The following is a 19,352-nucleotide window of genomic DNA, read 5'->3' as shown; positions in this document are numbered from 1 at the left end:
CATTGGGAGTGTGGAGTCTTAGCCACTGGGCCACCAGGGAAGTCCCTAGAGCAAGGTTTTTAACTTCTGCACTATTGACATTTAGGGCTGGATAATTATTTTGTTGTAGGTGCTTTTCCTATGCATTGTAGGGCTGTTAAGCAGCATCCCCCCTGTTGGCCTCTCCCTCACTAGGTGTCACTAGCACTCCTCCAGTTGTGACAAACAAAGAGGACTGCAATGGTTTCAGACAATGCCAGTTTTCCAAACAGGATAAAAATCCCTCCCCTCACCTTCTGTTGAGAACCATTGTTGCCTTTGACCCATGTACAGTTTAAAATTATCTTAAAAGTTTCATACATATGGGGATTTAAAGTTTATCTTTTAACTCATAATTTTACAATTCCTCTGTTTTAGTAAATATATATCCCACATAAATACAAGGTCTTATTATTGGGTTCCTGAATAATTCTTAAAAGTATAAAGGAGACCTGAGATCAAAAAGTTTGAGAACTCCGCTCTGCGCTTCCAATTCCCCACTTACAGAATAAGGTTAATAATAATACTTACCTCGTAGGGCTGGGCTCTTGGGAGGATTAAATGAGTTAATTTTCCTATATTAGCACTGTTATTATGTGCTCCCTATCCCCCATAGAAGAATAGCTCACCCTTTTTTGATACAATTTACTTAAGACCCACTTCAAACTCACCTCTTCTTTATGCCTTCCCCCACAGTGGCCATCTGTGGTCTTGCCTTTTCCCCAGGAACTCCTGTAACATTTATGTTTGTACCTTGAGTTTGACTCTGAAGTACATACTGCGTGTATTTGTCGATTTTGCTAGGATTCCTCATTCTTCTGGATTTTTGCTATCTGACAAAGGGGAAGGAATTTCTGGTCAGTTGGCCAATCTTTATTACTGTTGTTTTCCTTGTGATTTTGGTTGAGTTAGGCAGTTATCCTGGGAGGAATTCTTTTTACTTCTGGTTTCTGCATCTAGAGCCAGGTGGAAGCACATTTCAAGCACCTGAGCCTCCCTTTCCACCTCCTTGCCCATTTAGTTATCCACAACAAAATTTGAAAATATCTTTTCAAAGCTGTGTGACCTTGAATGAGTTTGTTAACCTCTTGATGTTAAGTTCTTGAATGTTAGCTGCCTCTGCTGTTAGTAATGCAGAGTCTTCTGCTTCTGCTTGGTCACATATTTGGGGATTGATTGGAGGAATCTTAGGATGACTTTGTGGTCTGCCTCCATTAACTTTTCTGTAGTGGGCATGGCTCTTTCAGTAGTCAGTGCTTGTGTTCAGCATTTTTGAGATTGCTCTCATATCTTTACCTATCTAAGATAAAGTTTTTTCTTTCCTCCTTATTGCCTCCAGGTCCTTGAAGTTAAATAATTTTAGCAGGCAAATTCTTTGATTAATCTTATTTAGCTATAGAAAGAGAGGGTTGTCATTTGAATGAATGAATGAATGAATGATTTAGGAGGGATAGTTAGGTCTGAAAATCTGTGTGCTTTAGAGGAAAATAATGGGATTACTTATCTTAAATGTCAAGCTGAAGAATTGGAAATTAAAGTGGTTTGCCAATGTCATTTCAGATTCCACTTGAATGGCTTCCAATTGGAAGCCATTTTTACTAAGAGAATGGTTTGTTGAGAATGTTACCTTTGGAAGTTTCATCCATCTAGGTAGAGGTTGGGGGTCTGTAGAGTTAAAAGCTCGGAAACCAGGAAGGTAAATAAGAACTTCAACTTGAGTAAGTTACTCGATTTTTATTAATGTAAATAAGCAATTCCTTCCATCCCTCCACCCTCTCTTCTTTTCCCTCTCTCACGTGTAACGCTGGGCTCATGAAGGATCTTAGAGATCATTTAGTTTATTGGTTCCCAGATTTGAAAAAATAAGCTGGACTGACATAGGCTTGTCAACTTTTAGTTTTCTAAAGTAAAAATTATAAAAGAAAACTTACTATAACTTACTGTTCAAAAAAGCACCAACAAAGCAGAAAGAGCATTCTTCAAGAAGAAAAAGTGTAACTTTATGAAAAATCAGAACACTTTCATTCCTGTTTTTGAGTGAACTGACGGAGCCACTGCCCACTAGTGTTTAGGAACACTGAACTTGTTTAATTTCCCAAGTTTAAAGGTTACCAAGACTAAACATTAACACAGATGAAGTGCTTATACCTCTGGGTATAGATGGGACCACAGCTCGGACCACTTCTGTGGCCATGATCTAGTCCAGTGGTTCTTAACTATTTTTGGGGTCATATGTGATACATTTTTTGAGAGTGATGGGAGCTATAGATCCTCATCTTGGAAAAAATAATTGGACAAGAACAGTGTTAGGACTGAAAAGAATATCAAACTATATGTGAGACCATGAAAAACTTATGCTAATACATTCGAATGGACAGTTTTCCAGAAAAATATAAATGCTGAAATGTATTCAAGTTGTAGAAATATACCATCCGAGAGTTTTTATTCTGTAGTTATATGTCTTACCACAAAGAATACCAGGTTCAGATGGTTTTGCAAGCTAGTTCTACAAAGTATTCAAATTATACCTAATTTCAACCCTCGCAAACTCAAAATTTCCCTCTTTCAGGAACACTTCCCAACTCATTTTTTCAGGCTAGCAAGTCTTTTTTTTTTTTTTTTTTGGCTGCGTTGGGTCTTGCTTGCTGCATGCAGGCTTTCTCTAGTTGCGGCGAGTTGGGGCGGTTCTTCATTGCGGTGCGCAGGCTTCTCATCGTGGTGGCTTCCAGGCACGGAGCACAGGCTCTAGGCACGCGGACTTCAGTAGTTGCAGCACGTGGGCTCAGTAGTTGTGGCACACGGGCTTAGTTGCTCCGAGGCCTGTGGGATCTTCCCGGACCAGGGATCGAACCTGTGTCCCCTGCATTGGCAGGCAGATTCTTAACCACTGCGCCACCAGGGAAGTCCCAGGTTAGCAAGTCTTAATACCAGCACCAGACAATGACAATATGAATAAGGAAAATTACTAGCATCACTTATGAAGGTAGGATATGAAACCTTAAATGAAATATTAACACAAATAATTCCACAGTGTGCAACTCTGACAATACATCATCATCAGATTGGGTGCATTCCAGAAATATAGGTTGGTTCAACATTAAAATCATATTTAATCTCAGTAGTAAAGGAGAAAACCGATCGTAATAGATACAGAAAAAGCATTTGATAAAATTCTTTTAAAAGCAAACCAACCCCCCCCCCCAATAAAACAAAAAACCTTGAGAAAAGGATAGAAAAGAACTTTCTAACCTTTTAAAGGGAACCTATACATAGTAAACATTATTCTGAAGAGTAAAGATTAAAAGCATTCCCTTTACAATAAGACATTCTACTGTCACTCCTCTTTAGCACTAGGATGCCCTAGCCAGGTCAGTAAGATGAGAAAGAGAAATAAAATGAATAAGTATTGTCAAGGAAACAACAAAAAAATTACTATTTTCAGATGATTTTCACATGATCAATGTAGAATCATTAAATAATCTATAGACAAATTTTTGGAAACGAGATTATTAGCAAGGTAGCTGGATATGAGATCATTTAGAAGTTAATGACATTTTTATGGGGCTTCCCTCGTGGCGCAGTGGTTAAGAATCCGCCTGCCAATGCAGGGGACGTGGGTTCGATCGCTGGTCCGGGAAGATCCCACATGCTGTGGAGCAGCTAAGCCCGAGTGACAACTACTGAGCCTGCGCTCTTGAGCCCACAAGCCACAGCTACTGAAGCCCATGTGCCTAGAGCCCGTGCTCTGCAACAAGAGAAGCCACGACGATGAGAAGCCCGCGCACTGCAACGAAGAGTAGCCCCTGCTCGCCGCAACTAGAGAAAGCCCGCGTGCAGCAACGAAGACCCAACGCAGACACACACACAAAAAAGTTAATGACATTTTAATATACCAGCAACAAAAGAAAACAATACACCAAAATAAGAAATGTTGTATTTAAAACAATTAAATGTTCTGTTTAAATGTTTAAGTGTTTAAATGTAAAAGTGAGTATTCTTCAAAAATGACAATGTCATTGAAGACAAAAATAGATTCTGGAAATATTCCAGTTTTAAGAATACTAAAGAGAAATGACAGCTACACGCAATACCTAATCCTAGACTGAATTCCCTACTGGAGGGAAAAAAATGCTATAACAGATATTATTGGGTCACTTGACAAAATTGGAACACAGAAATTAGATATAAGTATTGTATCTATGTTAAACTTATTGGAGTTGAAAACTCTTGTGTCTGTGTGTAAGAGAAGACCTCTATTCTTAGGAAACACACACTAAAGTTTTTAGGGTAAAGGGCCACGATATATGCAACTTACTCTCAAATGGCTCAGAAAAATTACATGTATGTGTGAGTATGTGGAGAGAAAGAGAACACAAATTGATAAAGCAAATAGGGTAAAATACTAATTTGATGAATCTGGGTTAAGTGTAACAGGGCTTTTTTTGTTTTTTATTTTTCTATTCCTGCAGTTTTTCTGTAAATTTCAAATTATTTCTAAAGCAGAAGTTAAAGAAATACTATTTACAATAGCATCAAGTATAAGAGTAAACCTACAGAGCTTTGTGTTTTTCTTTAACTCAAGTTAAGTTCCCTTATTGATTTGACTTTCTCCTAAGTCAGGGTTGGAGGGCTTGGCACTATGGAACAGACAAGGGAAATAGCTCTGTTTAGCCACAAGGAAATATTTTGACAAATGTTGACATTGCATTATTTTTATGCCTGTATTATAAAGGCATAGAGTAGTTTTTCCAAAAGTTCTTGAGTAGTTTTTATTTTAAAGATGTAAATCAGAAAGAAAGATACATCTATTATTTTATTTCTACTTAAAACATAAATATACATTCATTTGCTCATGTTTTGTTGTAAGATAAAGCCTTTTCTTTGAGTAAAGGTTCGAGTCCTGCATTTCCTCTTTTGCATAAGCAATACACTCCCAATATAGCATGTACCACTCTCAGTTTCTGTTTTTTTTAAAGTGAGAGTTTAGACACTTGAAATAATATGAGCCAGAATCCTTCTAGATTTTACAAATCCCTTTACCCCCTAACCTTTTACTACTGCAGTTCCCACACTTCATTTGGCACTTTTTTTTTTTTAAATCATCTTATATATACTGGATTTTTCCAAAATATTTAACTTAAATTTTGTAGAAACAATAACATTTTTGTATTCAGACTTCATCTACTTAAATAATATTTAATCACATCACATAATGGCACAGTTTGCATAAACTGGATTGGAAATAAGCACTGTTGATTGCTAAGCATGCATTTCAGCTGATACCTAGACACAATAGGTATAGCCTACTAGCCTTGCCTATGTTGTGGGCAGCAGTGACGTTTTTCACAGACATTGCGTTAGTATTTGGTGAATTGGTTAAGCAAAAGGCTATTGAGAGCTTCTACTATGCTAGACCAGTAAGGGAAAGTAGCTGTAGTGGCTGGCTAGTTTGTTAAATGGCTCAGTTAGTAATTTTACTCAATTACTACAAAATGAATTTTGAGTAATTTGGCTTAATTTCATTAAGATACACAAGGAACTGATTATTTGTATACCAGGTTCTTTTCTACTCACCGTTATTAGTTTATATTTGATAATTTTATCAGTCATGATTCGATTACAGACAGTGGACACGTCCCTGGTTAACTTACCCAGAAAGAGATTTGATACTGGAGTTGTTGAAGGTTGGAGAACAGGTTCTTGGCTGGGACCCCAGGGACCTATCTCCTGGGATATCTCCCAAAACACCATTGCTGGTGGGCCTGCCTTGGGAACTGCCATTTCTGCCACAAATAGAAAACTGAAGAATCAGGGTACAGGATCATAGCACCTTGGCTGAGATCTGGGGAGCAGGAAGTTGCTGCTGCGTTTGTTTGTTCCATGGACTCACTATCTAAGTTGTGATCTAGGGGTCAGGAATCATGCCAGAAGTGTTAAAGATCCAGACTACCTATGCTAGATCTGTTCCAACAAAAAGGATGCCTCGTGGGTTTCCACCTCTTTCCCCACTCTGCCCAGTTATGAATTCAACTGTCTTCCTATTGGAAGAATTTAAATCATATCTGGAGTGCCTGTTGCAATGTAGACTTCAAGTCTCCAGACCCTGCAGTCTCTTTTTTTTTTTTAAATAAATTTATTTATTTTATTTATTTATTTTTGGCTGTGTTGGGGCTTTGTTGCTGCCCATGGGCTTTCTCTAATTGCAGCGAGCAGGGGCTACTCTTCGTTGTGGTGCGCGGGCTTCTCATTGTGGTGGCTTCTCTTGTTGTGGAGCACAGGCTCTAGGCACGCGGGCTTCAGTAGTTGCAGCACACAGGCTCAGTAGTTGTGGCTCGCGGGCTCTAGAGCACAGGCCCAGTAGTTGTGGCACACGGGCTCAGTTGCTCCACGGCATGTGGGATCATTCCAGACCAGGGCTCGAACCCACGTCCCCTGCATTGGCAGGCGGATTCTCAACCACTGCGCCACCAGGGAAGCCCCAGACCCTGCAGTCTCCTGAAGATGCAGACTCTTCAGGCATTTACCTTATGACTTACATTATGCCTGGGTGACTCAGGCTTGGTTTCTTCCCTTCTTTTTTCCCCTCTAAAATCAATCTTTCTCTCTCTTTCTCCCCACCCACCTCCCCTTCTCTCTGCTCATCTCCTTTCTCTTAATGCCCAAGGAAGACAGTGGCTGCCACAGCCCCTCATGGCTTCCTCTGTTCCCCACTTCTGAGTTCCTGGGGGAGTGATTGATTTAGCACAGGTCAGTTGTGGTCTGCAGGATTGGCTGCCTGGCTCACTGCTGTAGGTGGGAGAAATTCTTGAGGGGAAGGGAGGAGAATGGCTTCCATGGGCTGGGGGGGTAGGTAGGGGCTTTTTCTGAATGATCTAATTAAAAGGGCTTAGGTACAGTCAATTCTCATTATTTGTGGTAGTTATGTTCTATAAAGTCACTGTGAATACTGAATTAGTGAATTCTGAACCATTGCTCCTAGGGGAAATATAGGTTAGATTCCTATGCATCTTTGATCACAATGCTTGTCAACGCTTGTCAAGGTGATATATTGATCTTGTGTTATGTGTGCTTCTGTTTAAAGACACCTTATTTAATATGTAATTATTCATTCATTAACAGTGAACTAGGGCTTCCCTGGTGGCACAGTGGTTAAGAATCCACCTGCCAATGCAGGGGACACGGGTTTGAGCCCTGGTCCGGGAAGATCCCACATGCAACTAAGCAACTAAGCCCGTGTGTCACAACTACTGAGCCTGCACTCTAGAGCCCGGGAGCCACAACTACTGAGCCCACGTGCCACAACTACTGAAGCCCACGTGCCTAGAGCCTGTGCTCCGCAACAAGAGAAGCCACCGCAATGAGAAACCGCGCACCAAAATGAAGACCCAGCAGAGCCAAAAATAAATAAATTTATAAAAAAACAAAAAACAAAAAAAGAAACAGTGAACTCATGCCAACAATGTAACTGATAACTGAATGAAGCTATGTAACATGTATTTTCATCATAAAGCACATCATAGCTTTCTTGCATTTAGGAACTTGTGCTTGGGGGCTTGTTTAAGTAGCTAAATCACCAAAAAGAAGCACAAAAAAATGCAAAAAACACTGGCAATAAATAGACTGCAAAAAGGATACTTGTTTACAGTATGAGGGCTGAAACAAGAAGGCAAATCATTGCCTTGTTTGATCTCAGCTGGATGAACATGCATGTAGGGTGATTCACATATTTCACCACTTCATGCGTGTTTGTGAATAACCATACAGGTGCCGCAATCATTGATTTTGGGGTTATACATTTTAGCAAATAGGTGAATTTGCAAATGCAGAATCCAGGAAGAATGGCAATTGACTGCGGATATGGAGTGAGAGTGAGGAGAGCATTAAAAAAATGACATTGGTATTTGGTGAGGAGTGTTGTCGGGAAAGGCTTCATAATGCAGTTTATACTTGAGATAAACTTTGAAAGATAGGTTTTTGCCAGATTGCCAATGGAGGAAAGGCCAAGGAAATAGCATAGTAGCTATGAATATGGTAATAGAATTTTAGGTAAGACTCAGGTCACATCCTCAGCTCTTACTATGGGATCTGGGGCAAGCATTTTAATTTCCATCATTGGTGAAATAGAGATATTCATGATCACTCTCAGTGGAGTTACTTTAGGGTTTAAATAGGAAAGCTCACAGTAATGCACTTTGTAGATGTCTAGCTCACAGGAAGTACTCATTAATGTCATACACATGATGCATGTCTGTATACAGTACAGCAAAGAAGGGAAATAGCCTGGCATCCATGGGAACTTTGGTTAGAATGAAGCAAAGGTTTCAAGTAGGCTAAAGGGCTCTTTGAGGCTGGGGGAGAAGACAAGACCTGGATCATGGTTTTCATGCTGAAATGGTTCTGAGCTATTAAAGGGTTTAAAATAGGGATGGCGTGATCAATTTTGTGCTTTGAAAGTTTGTTCTGTATTTTTTATAGTGTATAGAAGAGAATTGAGGGGAAAATCAAAAGGTATGTAAATCAGCAAAGACTCTTGGAGTAGTTTAGGAAAGAAAGGACCAAAGCTTGACTTAGGATAGTAACATTGGGAATGGAGATTAGAGAATGGATATGAAAGATGTTCAGGAAGTTGAATAGACAACAGTTGGCATCCACATGGAAGTGGAGAGTGAGGGAGGGCTCAGGATGGCTCCTCGGATTCTGATGTGGTCCTTGCAGTGGAGGGCAGGGCTTGTGTAGGAGATGTTCTTCCTTCTCCCTTCCCTTTACACTCTTTAAGGTTGGATCCCACTGTTCTTGTACTACTAAAGGTTCTCATGGTGCTCTGTGCTTCTCTTTATTGCAGCACCTGGCCTGTGGTATCATAACCACCTGTGTATTCCCTCTTACACATAAGCTCTTTGAGGATTAGTGCCGGTCAGTGTTGGTCACAAAAAGACAAGCAAGACTATGGATGGATTGAATGAACCAGGATGGAGACTCTGGGATAGAGAAGTAGATTTTGGAGGAAAGATTCCTTTTTATCCCTGTTAAGTTTTAGATTCAGTTTTGTCTCTGTTGAGTGTGAGAATCATCTCTGAATGGCTATGCCCAGTAGGCACTTAGATTTACTGGACTTGGATTCAGGGGAGAGAGGTTCTTGCTGTGTATTTCTTTCTTTTTTTTTTTTTAAATCTCATTAATAGCTTTTTTTTTTTTTTTTTTTTTTTTAAAGGATTTTCTTATTTATTTATTTATTTATTTATTTATTTTTGGCTGTGTTGGGTCTTCGGTTCGTGCGAGGGCTTTCTCCAGTTGCGGCAAGCGGGGGCCACTCTTCATCGCGGTGCGGGGACCGCTCTTCATCGCGGTGCGCGGGCCTTTCTCTATCGCGGCCCCTCCCGTCACGGGGCACAGGCTCCAGACGCACAGGCTCAGCAATTGTGGCTCACGGGCCCAGCTGCTCCGTGGCATGTGGGATCTTCCCAGACCAGGGCTCGAACCCGTGTCCCCTGCATTAGCAGGCAGATTCTCAACCACTGCGCCACCAGGGAAGCCCTCATTAATAGCTTTTTAATACGATTTTTAAAAATTTATTTATTTATTTAATTTATTTATTTTTGGCTGCGTTGGGTCTTCGTTGCTGCGTGCAGGCTTTCTCTAGTTGTGGCGAGTGGGGGCTACTCTTTGTTGCGGTGCGCAGGGCGGTGGCTTCTCTTGTTGCGGAGCACGGGCTCTAGGCACGCAGGCTTCAGTAGTTGTGGGTCGAGGTCTCTAGAGTGCAGGCTCAGTAGTTGTGGCGCACAGGCTTAGTTGCTCTGCGGCATGTGGGATCTTCCCGGACCAGGGCTTGAACCCATGTTCCCTGCATTGGCAGGCGGATTGTTAACCACTGTGCCACCAGGGAAGCCCTGCTGTGTATTTCTGAGGCATTGGTGAGGACAGTTGAGGCCAATGTGGATGAACCCTCCCATAATGTCTGTGTCTGGTGTAGAGGGAAGACAACCACAGAAAGAACCTTGCAGTCTATCAATAGTGAGGGGTTTGGCTGAAGAGGAGCATGGAAAGCAGTTCCAGAAAGTGGAGTGACGATAAGAGAGTGACAAGGGGATGGTGTATGTCCCACCATCCCCAGAAGCTGTGGCAAGAGAGGACTTGTCCAGTTATAAAGACTGCAGAGGGCTTCCCTGGTGGCGCAATGGTTGAGAGTCTGCCTGCCAATGCAGGGGACATGGGTTCGAGCCCTGGTCTGGGAAGATCCCACATGCCGCGGAGCGACTGGGCCCGTGAGCCACAATTGCTGAGCCTGCGCGTCTGGAGCCTGTGCTCCACAACAAGAGAGGCCGCAATAGTGAGAGGCCCGCGCACCGCGATGAAGAGTGGCCCCCACTTGCCGCAACTAGAGAAGGCCCTCGCACAGAAACGAGGACCCAGCACAGCCATAAATAAATAAATAAAATAAAAATTAAAAAAAAAATCTTAAAAAAAAAAAGACTGCAGAGAGGTTGGTCAGAGGATTAAGAACAACATTATTGGATATAGCAATTGGAAAGTCACTGGCAACCCTTTCCAGAATGATTTCAATGCACTGGTGCATGGAGATGTCAGATTGCAGTGGGATTGAAGATTGAATAGATGAAGCAGATAAAATGAGTGTAGGCTATTCTCTGTTGGGTTTTGTCTATGAGGGTTGGGTAAAGAAGGCTGAAGGCTGTAGCTGAGGTCTATGTAGGAGGGGCCATGGTGTACAGGGAGCCTTTAAGAATTATATGGGAGAGATTTGAGCATGTCTGTAGGCAGTGGGGAAGAAGCTAATAGAAGAGATTTAATTTGAATAGGTTTTTTTTTGTTTGTTTTTTAAAAGCCAACATCTGTGCCCACTATAGCCTGGCAGTGTGCTAAAGTGTTATATTTAGCAACTTATTGAGTCCCCATCATAGTGCTGTAGAGGAGGTAGTGTTATCTCATTTGACTGATGGGGAATCAGGCATAGTTTAAGTAATTTTCTTGATGCCCTGCAGCTATTAAGTGTAGGAGGCATGTGGGAGGGATTAGAATCTGACTGGTTTGACTTTAATGTCGGGTCTTGCCTCTTTACTTGGTTGCCTCTTAAGTGAAGACAGTCACAATTTGAAAGAAATATACCAAATGATTTAGTTCAACTCCCATTGTGATGGTAATTTTGTATAAGATGCCACTTTCTTTGGTTGATATTACCACTGTGATGTCAGTTTAGTTGAATTGCTAGAAAGTGGAGTAACTGTCATTTGTTACCGTAACCTTTTGTTTTGTCTAGTGCTTCCACCTAAGGATTTGGGCATGGCCTGATTAAGCAACATGGTTACTGGTCTTCGTATATATATATATTTTTTTTAAAATAAATTTATTTATTTATTATTTATTTATTATTTTTAGCTGTGTTGGGTCTTCGTTTCTGTGCGAGGGCTTTCTCTAGTTGCGGCGAGCGGGGGCCACTCTTCATCACGGTGCGCGGGCCTCTCACTATCGCGGCCTCTCTTGTTGCGGAGCACAGGCTCCAGACACGCAGGCTCAGTAGTTGTGGCTCACGGGCCCAGTTGCTCCGCGGCATGTGAGATCTTCCCGGACCAGGGCTCGAACCCTTGTCCCCTGCATTGGCAGGCAGATTCTCAACCACTGCGCCACCAGGGAAGCCCGGGGTTTAGTTTTTGACATGTCTTTTGGGGGACACAATTCAACCCATAACAATGCCTCACCAAGGTTGCCTGCAAAGAAAACACTTACTTAGCTCCCTGTGAAACCAAGCTGGGTGAGCTGCAGTGTTGGAACTGAAAGGCCAGACTTCCAGCTGCCTCAGGTAGGGCCTAGGCCCTCCCTCCGGTGAACCTGGCTCACAGGGACTGGAGTAGAGCAGGGTAGTAGCACCTGCTCTGTCCAGGCCTTGGCTGCTCAATTTCTTTTTAAAATCTCACTGTAGGAAAGGAGAAGTAAGTGAGGACTGGAAAGGATGGCCTCCAGAGTTTGGGTAAGTCCTCATGAGGAGCCAGGGGGAGGCGGGAACAGAGTTCTCTTCGAACACTAGCCCAGCTGGTATTTGTCCCTCGGTTCTTTTTCTTTCTAACCAAGTGCATTATCTGCTTAACTGGTGAGTGCTGTATCTCCCAGGGGGCTGTGCTTTATAGTAGATCCTCAAGTGTCCTCTTCAGTGTAGACCAGTTCTGTGGCAGGCATTGTCTAAGAAACTAATACTCCCATGGTGAGAGCCATCAGTTTTTACTCTTCTCACAGAAATTGTTTAAACAACAGGACACAGGTCAGAAGTACAGGTGTATATAAGGAAAGCAATATAGGCTATAGATTGACATTTAGCAGGAAGGCCTCAGCCTTAGTTTCTTTTTTATTACCAAATAGAGATATATTATTAGAATAAGGAGAGTAGATGTTTTCCCTTCATAATAAGGTAAAATTTTTCAGGAAAGAGGCTTGGGTGAGTTGTTTAAGTATGAATTAGTGTTAGAGTTTTTGTTTTTGTTTCCACTTAATGAAAAAGATCTTTAGTTCATTAAAAAAGTTCTTAGGGTACTTACTATAAATATGATTATTTGGTTTGAGTGGTCTCGAAAACATTGAAGGCCAGCTCTGTAGAGGCAAAATAACAAAGTTATCATCACAGATATTGTTGTCACTCACTTTGGGGACTCAGTCTGTAAAGAGGCGTAGCATTAAAAAAAAATGTCTATTGCATCACCTTCAGTAGAAAATCATAGAGATGTTTCTTGCAAAATATGTCTCCAACTAGGAAACATTATTGCAACAGCACTTTAAACCTTCTTTTCTGCTTGGCTCAGAGAAATAAAGGTAAAAGAGAGAGAAGCGGGTCTGGGAATTTTGATCCTAGCAACATGATTAAGTTTAATAATGATAAAGGTGGATTAGGAAAAGCTCAAGGAACTGAAAATTTATAAACTAACTTTTAAGGGTAAAGAAGGTATGTAGGCAACCCCAAAATGAAATGAAAATGGTTATAAATGTCCAAAAATGATCAATACCACTAGTAATCAAAGAAATGAAACTTTGCACCAGACTTTTTTGCCTGTCATATTGGCAAAGATTTGGGTGGTGGGATTAACATTAAATCTTAAGATACTTTGATGTTTTAAATTTTGTCATGATCATATATTAACTTTATAGATTGAAAAGGTCTAAATATAAGCTATCTAGGTCTTTAGTAAATGTACCTGATTTGGAGGTAGAACTGGTTTTGTGTAATCAAGGAAGTAGTGACATTAGGAAGAGGCAAAGTTTACTTCTCAGATGAGTTAGCACGCTAGATCAAGGGTGAGGGTTTAATTCTGATTGTTATGTATTTGCTGCATATCTTAACAGTCTCATTGCTTGTTTTTCTTTTTTTTTTTTTGAATTATTTATTATTTATTTTTTGGCTCTGTTGGGTCTTTGTTGCCGTGTGTGGGCTTTCTCTAGTTGCGGCAAATGGGGGCTACTCTTCGCTGTGGTGTGCGGGCTTCTCATTGCGGTGGCTTCTCTTGTTGTGGAGCACGGGCTCTAGGCATGCGGGCTTGAGTAGTTGTGGCTCGCAGGCTCTAGAGCACAGGCTCAGTAGTTGTGGCACATGAAATTAGTTGCTCCGCGGCATGTGAGATCTTCCCTGACCTGGGCTCGAACCCGTGTCCCCTGCATTGGCAGGCGGATTCTTCACCACTGTGCCACCAGGGAAGCCCCTGCTTCAGTTTCTTATCAGAGCCATTGTTCTGTTTTTTAGACCAAAATCTTGACTCCTCTGTTTCTCACTTCTATCACAAAATTTTGTTCAGAAGAGATCCGCAATCTGACCACTTCTCACTGCTCACCCCGGGTCCAAGTCACCATTTTAGTTTGCCTGGATTTGTGTAAATTGCCTCCATGCTTCTAGCCTTGTCCTTTTTTGATATAACAGCCAGAAGGATGAGTCAGCTCACTTCTCTGCTTAACATTCTCCAGAACAGTTACCTTAGAAAGCCATGTCATCCCCTTGGTGGGAAACACATGTTAGAACATGATGTACAAGAGGGGGAAGAAGCTCAAGTTTACTTCTATCTCATTTAGAGTAAAAACCAAACCCCTTTTCTCCCCTCTCACCCCACGCCCCATGTCCTCTCTTACCATTCTCTCCCTTGCTTACCACACTCACTTCTTGCTGTTCTTTGAAGAGCCCAAGAGGCTCCTTCCTGTTGGCTCAGCGTCAGATGCTCTTCTTCCAGATATCCCATGGTTTATTTCCTCCTTCAGGCCTCTGAAAGGCTTCCCTTGCCCACCCCGTGTGAAGCAGCTACCCCTCCTCTTGCACTCTGTGCCCCTACCCTGGTTTACTTCTTCATAGCACTTATTATTTATTGTCTGTTTCACTCCACTACTGTTAGGGTTTTGTTTCATTCCTTTCTGAATATCCACCCACCAGTCAGGCACTCAGTACTTTGTTGTTGAATGACCAGCTGAATTTCCAAATTTTCTTTAGTGACTTCTCAAGCCCTTTGCCTAGAGAAAGAGGCAGGCCGCCCTTGTTCTTCAGCCGTGGGAAAGTAAGGCTGCCTTCCATGTACCAGATGTTTCTAAGAGGTGCTCTGGGGACTTCTTCCCCTTTCTCACTGCTCAGATTTTTATATTCTATTACTCTGGTAATATTACTGGTCAAATGAATCTGTTTTCTAAGTAACTTTTCCATGTTTGGGGCCAATGCTTTCTTTTTTCCTGCATTTGGTATCATTTAATGTAAATACTTCAATGACATTTTGGCATTTATTCCTTCATTCAGTTAGCAAATAGTTATTGCAGCAGATATTATGAGCCAGGCTGGGTACCAGATGGGATGCCAGGGGTTAAAGAGATGGAGGTCCTGCCTTTCCCTTGAGTAGCTTGGACGTCAGTGTTTGGTTGCAGGTGCCATTGGGACAGGCAGCTGATGTAAGAGAAATGCAGAGAGGGAGGTCGAGAAACACAGGGTGGCTCACCTAGGCCTGCCGCAGAGGGTTGGGAATCTCCATAGTGGACAGGAGTTTGAAAGGTGAGGAAACAGGTAAAGGCTCCTCCAACAGGAGAGAATAATTTGGCCAAAGGCCTAGGGAGCTGTACTTGTTTAGAGAAGCAAAAATCAATGAGTATTATTGGAGCATACAGTGTAATGCAGGCTGTGGTGGTGGACGAGGCCATGATAGTTCTTGCAAGGGCCTGATCTGGATGCTTCTAGAGGGTTATGTGTATCCTGTATAGAGGTGAGACTTTTATCCTGCAGCCCATGGATTTGGGCATGTGCACCTGAAGGGAAGTGGCTGGTGAGTACAAGGTTTTTAATTTGCATGCCCCCTTTCTGAGGCAGGGAGAATACAGAATATTTTCTGTTGTGTATTAATATATCTCCACACAGAGTATTTTCAAATTTATAAATTCCTGAAGGGTTGGCAGGGTTTAATTTTGATGTACCTCATTTTCCTTGCATGCACTTGGTTTTTTTGTTTTTTGTTTTTGGCCGCGCTGCATGGCTTGTGAGATCTTAGTTCCCCAACCAGGGATCAAACCTGGGGCCCCAGAGTGAAAGCATCTAATCCTAACCACTCGACCACCAGGGAATTCCCTCCTCACATGCACTTTGTGAGATAGACGCTCATTTAAACCTTCAGTAAATGATGATCACATCATCTGTAGTCCTGATCTGTTTTAACTTCTTATTATCCCCTTGCATGTTTTCCCCGCTATCTACCCCATCCCTTCCCAACTTCTCTTTTTGTCAAGCAGATTAAATTTATTATAAAAAGATGAGACAAGGAAAGCTTTGTTCTGAGAGGATTTGCTGTCTGAGCTGTTGGATGCCAGGCAGTGTTGCTGCATCTGGAAGTGGGATGGGGCTGGACTCCTTCCTGAGGCACGCATGCCTGCCCATGCTCCTTATCACCTTGGCATTCCCTATGCCTGGCACACAGTAGGTGTTCAATAGATGTTTGTGGAAGGAATCATGCTGTTCATCGACAGCAGGATTAAGTTTGTGTTTTCGCAGCACTACTACTGCCTACTTTTCTACTTAGATCTCCTGTATAATCTTTTCTTTCTAGCTCCAGACAAACTAACCTCCCCTCTCCATCCCTGCAAACTTCCAAATATTTTCACCATGTAAAGTGTTCTTTCTCTCATCTGTCAAACTTCTGCATCTTCTCATGTGGCTTAACTCTGCCTCTTTCTGGGGAAGTCATTTCTGAGTAACTCAGGTGGAGTCAGTAACTCCTTCCTGTGTATAGTTTTGTATTGAAGTTTGTTCGGCCTCTAAACAGTGAGCTTGGAAGACAACCTTACCCCTTTCTGTGTCTCCAGTACTTTAGCTTGGTGTCCGGTGGTTTTGCGGACACGATAGTTTGTAAGTTATTATAAGAAAGCATGTCACGACGAGTAGAAGCGCACCTGAGTAAGCCCTGTGCTGGGGATGTGGAATATTGTCCATTAACCTCTCAGCCAGCACCAGGCCTTTACACAGGTGCATGGATGAGAGTCTGTTTCAGAGCTGGTGCATAGGAACAACACCTTCTGTAAACTTGCAAAGTTAGAAAATTTATTCTTTTTTTTTAAAAAAAAAATTAATTAATTAATTAATTTTTGGCTGCATTGGGTCTTCGTTGCTGCGTGCAGGCTTTCTCTAGTTGTGGCGAGCGGGGGCTGCTCTTCATTGTGGTGAATGAGCTTCTCATTGCAGTAGCTTCTCTTGTTGCGGAGGACGGGCTCTAGGCACACGGGCTTCAGTAGCTGTGGCACGTGGGCTCAGTAGTTGTGGCTCACGGGCTTAGTTGCTCCTCGGCGTGTGGGAATCTTCCCGGACCAGGGATCGAACCCGTGTCCCCTGCATTGGCAGGCGGATTCTTAACCACTGTGCCACCAGGGAAGTCCCTAGAAAATTCATTCTTTCTAGGAAGGACTCTGAGGAGGAGAGCAATATAATTAGGTCAGTGATTTAATGCCAGGAATAGGAGCTTGGGAGGAGGAGTAACTAGAGGCAGTTTTTCTTTTCAGGAGTCTGGGGAGAGATGAGGGAGTCTCCCTAACAGGGTGGTAGAAGGGAATGGTTAAGTAACTAAAAGAGTTTTTGCTGGGGGCGCTTACCTGCTATTTGGGAGAAATGACCACTGACCTCACCACCCAATAACTCAGCACTGATGCCCGCATCATCTTCTCTGCAGAGACTGCCCCAGCCATCATGGAGGTGGCCGAGGTGGAGAGTCCGCTCAACCCCAGCTGTAAGATCATGACCTTCAGACCCTGCATGGAGGAATTCCGGGAGTTCAACAAATACCTCGCATACATGGAGTCTAAAGGAGCCCATCGAGCGGGTCTTGCAAAGGTGATTATCCTCAGATCTTTCAAGCCAGAAAATGATCACTTGGACTTTCAGTTATGCTTAGTCTTCTTGATGTGGAAACTTGTTTCTTCCAAAGGAAGACATTTGCAAAATCTTTGTTCTTGTTAATCCATTAATGCAGTTAATGCAGTGGGAAGCATCGATAGGCTTAAAGTAGAGGAGAGGAGGATATGGTGGCTGCTTGTTTGTTTATTTGTTATTTTTGTGACATTATTTTGATAAGATCACACTGGCTTCTACATGAAGAATGAATTTGAGGGGGAGGCAGAGCAGAAGCAGGGAGTCTTGTCAGGGGTAGTTGTGATGTGCTCAGGGACATAAGGGTGGTTCCTAAGGCGCTGAGGACTGCATTGCAGGGTTGCCCCCATAAGCCCAGAGTTAGAGCTTTGAAAGAGAGATTGTCTAGATTTGAATTTAACCTGAGATAGGTGTATCTTTCTATAATGGAAATCTATTTCAATTTAAAATTTTCCTCAAGAATAGATTTTATTGATACTTGCTTCGTTTTGTTATTGTTCTAAATGTTAAGTTTATAATCTGGGTTTCTGTAGACTTGTTGGCATCACCACATAAATTCCTGAGCCCCAGCAGAGCCTTCTCTACTGTGGCTCGTCACGGGTTCTCCTTGGAACCCCATCTCCTTGGAAGGTCCAGTAGCATTGAGAGCAGACAGTAGCCTCGGAGAGAACTTGCAGAACTGCAAGGGTTGGTGTTCAAGTCCTCCTCCTGTATCTGGACGCAGCTGCTTGTAACCTTGGACTATTCTGACATCTCTGCCTTGAAGTCTGTTCTTTGATATGTATGGTTCAAGTCACTCCTAGAAAAGGTTTAAAATTTGGGGATAGTAAGTTGAGTGAAAGTTGATTAGGGGTGGGTGAGAGAGAAAAGGAAGATAAAGGTTTATAGTGAATTTCTCAGATGAGCTATCCTTAATCTTTTCATTAGGTTTGCTCTTAAAGATCTCATTTTTGGAACCTTAACATTTCCGGGTTGTCTTTGAGGAGGAAAAAAATCATGCTTAAGTTGAAGAGAATGATATTTCAGAATCATTTGACACACAATTTTGATCATAAACTTAAAATGAACCGGTTAGCAAGGTTTTGGGCTTTATTTGGGCAGAGGGGTGTTATGGTGACTGTCTGTCCTCTTCTCTGGGCTCTGAATGCAGCCCTTTGTCCTGTTGTTCTCCCTCTTTTGTTGCCTGAAAACATATATCTTACTGTGTTCCACTGGGATTAGTGAATGTTCTGTGGTCGGGGGCACGTTTAGTAACCTTAGAAGAGGAAGCAGCAACTAGCCTCACAAGGGAGCTGCAGGCACACAGAGGACACCTGTGCTGCCTTGGGTGTTCTCTGACAGAATGACATTAATGAGAACTACAGTTAGTTTTCTGAATGTTAAACCAGACACACCTGAGTCCAGACTTTTTTTTTTTTAAGTGAGACTCATTGACAAAGCTGGAGTTATTCAATCTTGTGGTAATTTCCTCATTTATTCAATCTTGTGGTAATTTCCTTTTACTTATTCAATCTTGTGGTAATTTCCTTTTACTTATACTAGGAATACAATAAACTGTTTTATTCCTAGTCATTTTTGCCATCTTTTACATCAAGTCACATGGACCCAGTTTCACCTGATTTCCTTCTTTTTCTGGAAGTTACAGCAATAGCAAATGTATAAAACTACACCAAATCAAATCAAATTGTAAAGATAAAAACTGCATTAATGTTGCTAGTTTACTTTGAGGGCTAGCCCTGGGGAACAGAACCACCTATGAAATTCTTTGTTGATGCACCATTTAATGAATTGGTCTTAATTTATGATTTGAAGAAAGTGGTTGAGAAGTTCCAATAGTAGTGACTTTGGCCTCAGATTACAGTCTGTCTTGCTTGATAACATTTTAAAAAAATCAATTAATTAATTAATTTATTTTTGGCTGTGTTGGGTCTTCGTTGCTGTGCGTGGGCTTTCTCTGGTTGCCGCGAGC

General features: G+C 42.1%; 1 protein-coding gene across 10 annotated transcripts in view; it reads left to right on the top strand.

Annotated features, from left to right (window-relative positions):
- Positions 1-19,352, top strand: part of KDM4C (lysine demethylase 4C) — a 409,893-nt gene that overhangs the window by 17,618 nt on the left and 372,923 nt on the right. For 9 of the 10 annotated variants that reach the window (XM_057548130.1, XM_007189029.3, XM_007189030.3 and 6 more), the window contains exon 2: positions 17,187-17,347. The exons of the other annotated variant lie outside the window; for it this stretch is intronic. In XM_057548130.1, the coding sequence (XP_057404113.1) occupies positions 17,204-17,347 (144 nt within the window). In that variant the 5' untranslated portion in view covers positions 17,187-17,203. The remainder of the gene's footprint in view (positions 1-17,186; positions 17,348-19,352) is intronic. 10 annotated transcript variants of the gene reach the window in all.

The sequence above is a fragment of the Balaenoptera acutorostrata genome, chromosome 6 (assembly GCF_949987535.1).
Source record: "Balaenoptera acutorostrata chromosome 6, mBalAcu1.1, whole genome shotgun sequence".
In the NCBI taxonomy this organism is placed as follows: Eukaryota; Metazoa; Chordata; class Mammalia; order Artiodactyla; family Balaenopteridae; genus Balaenoptera; species Balaenoptera acutorostrata.
Note: the sequence above shows the minus strand (reverse complement) of the source record. Positions and strands in the feature narration are given on the sequence as shown.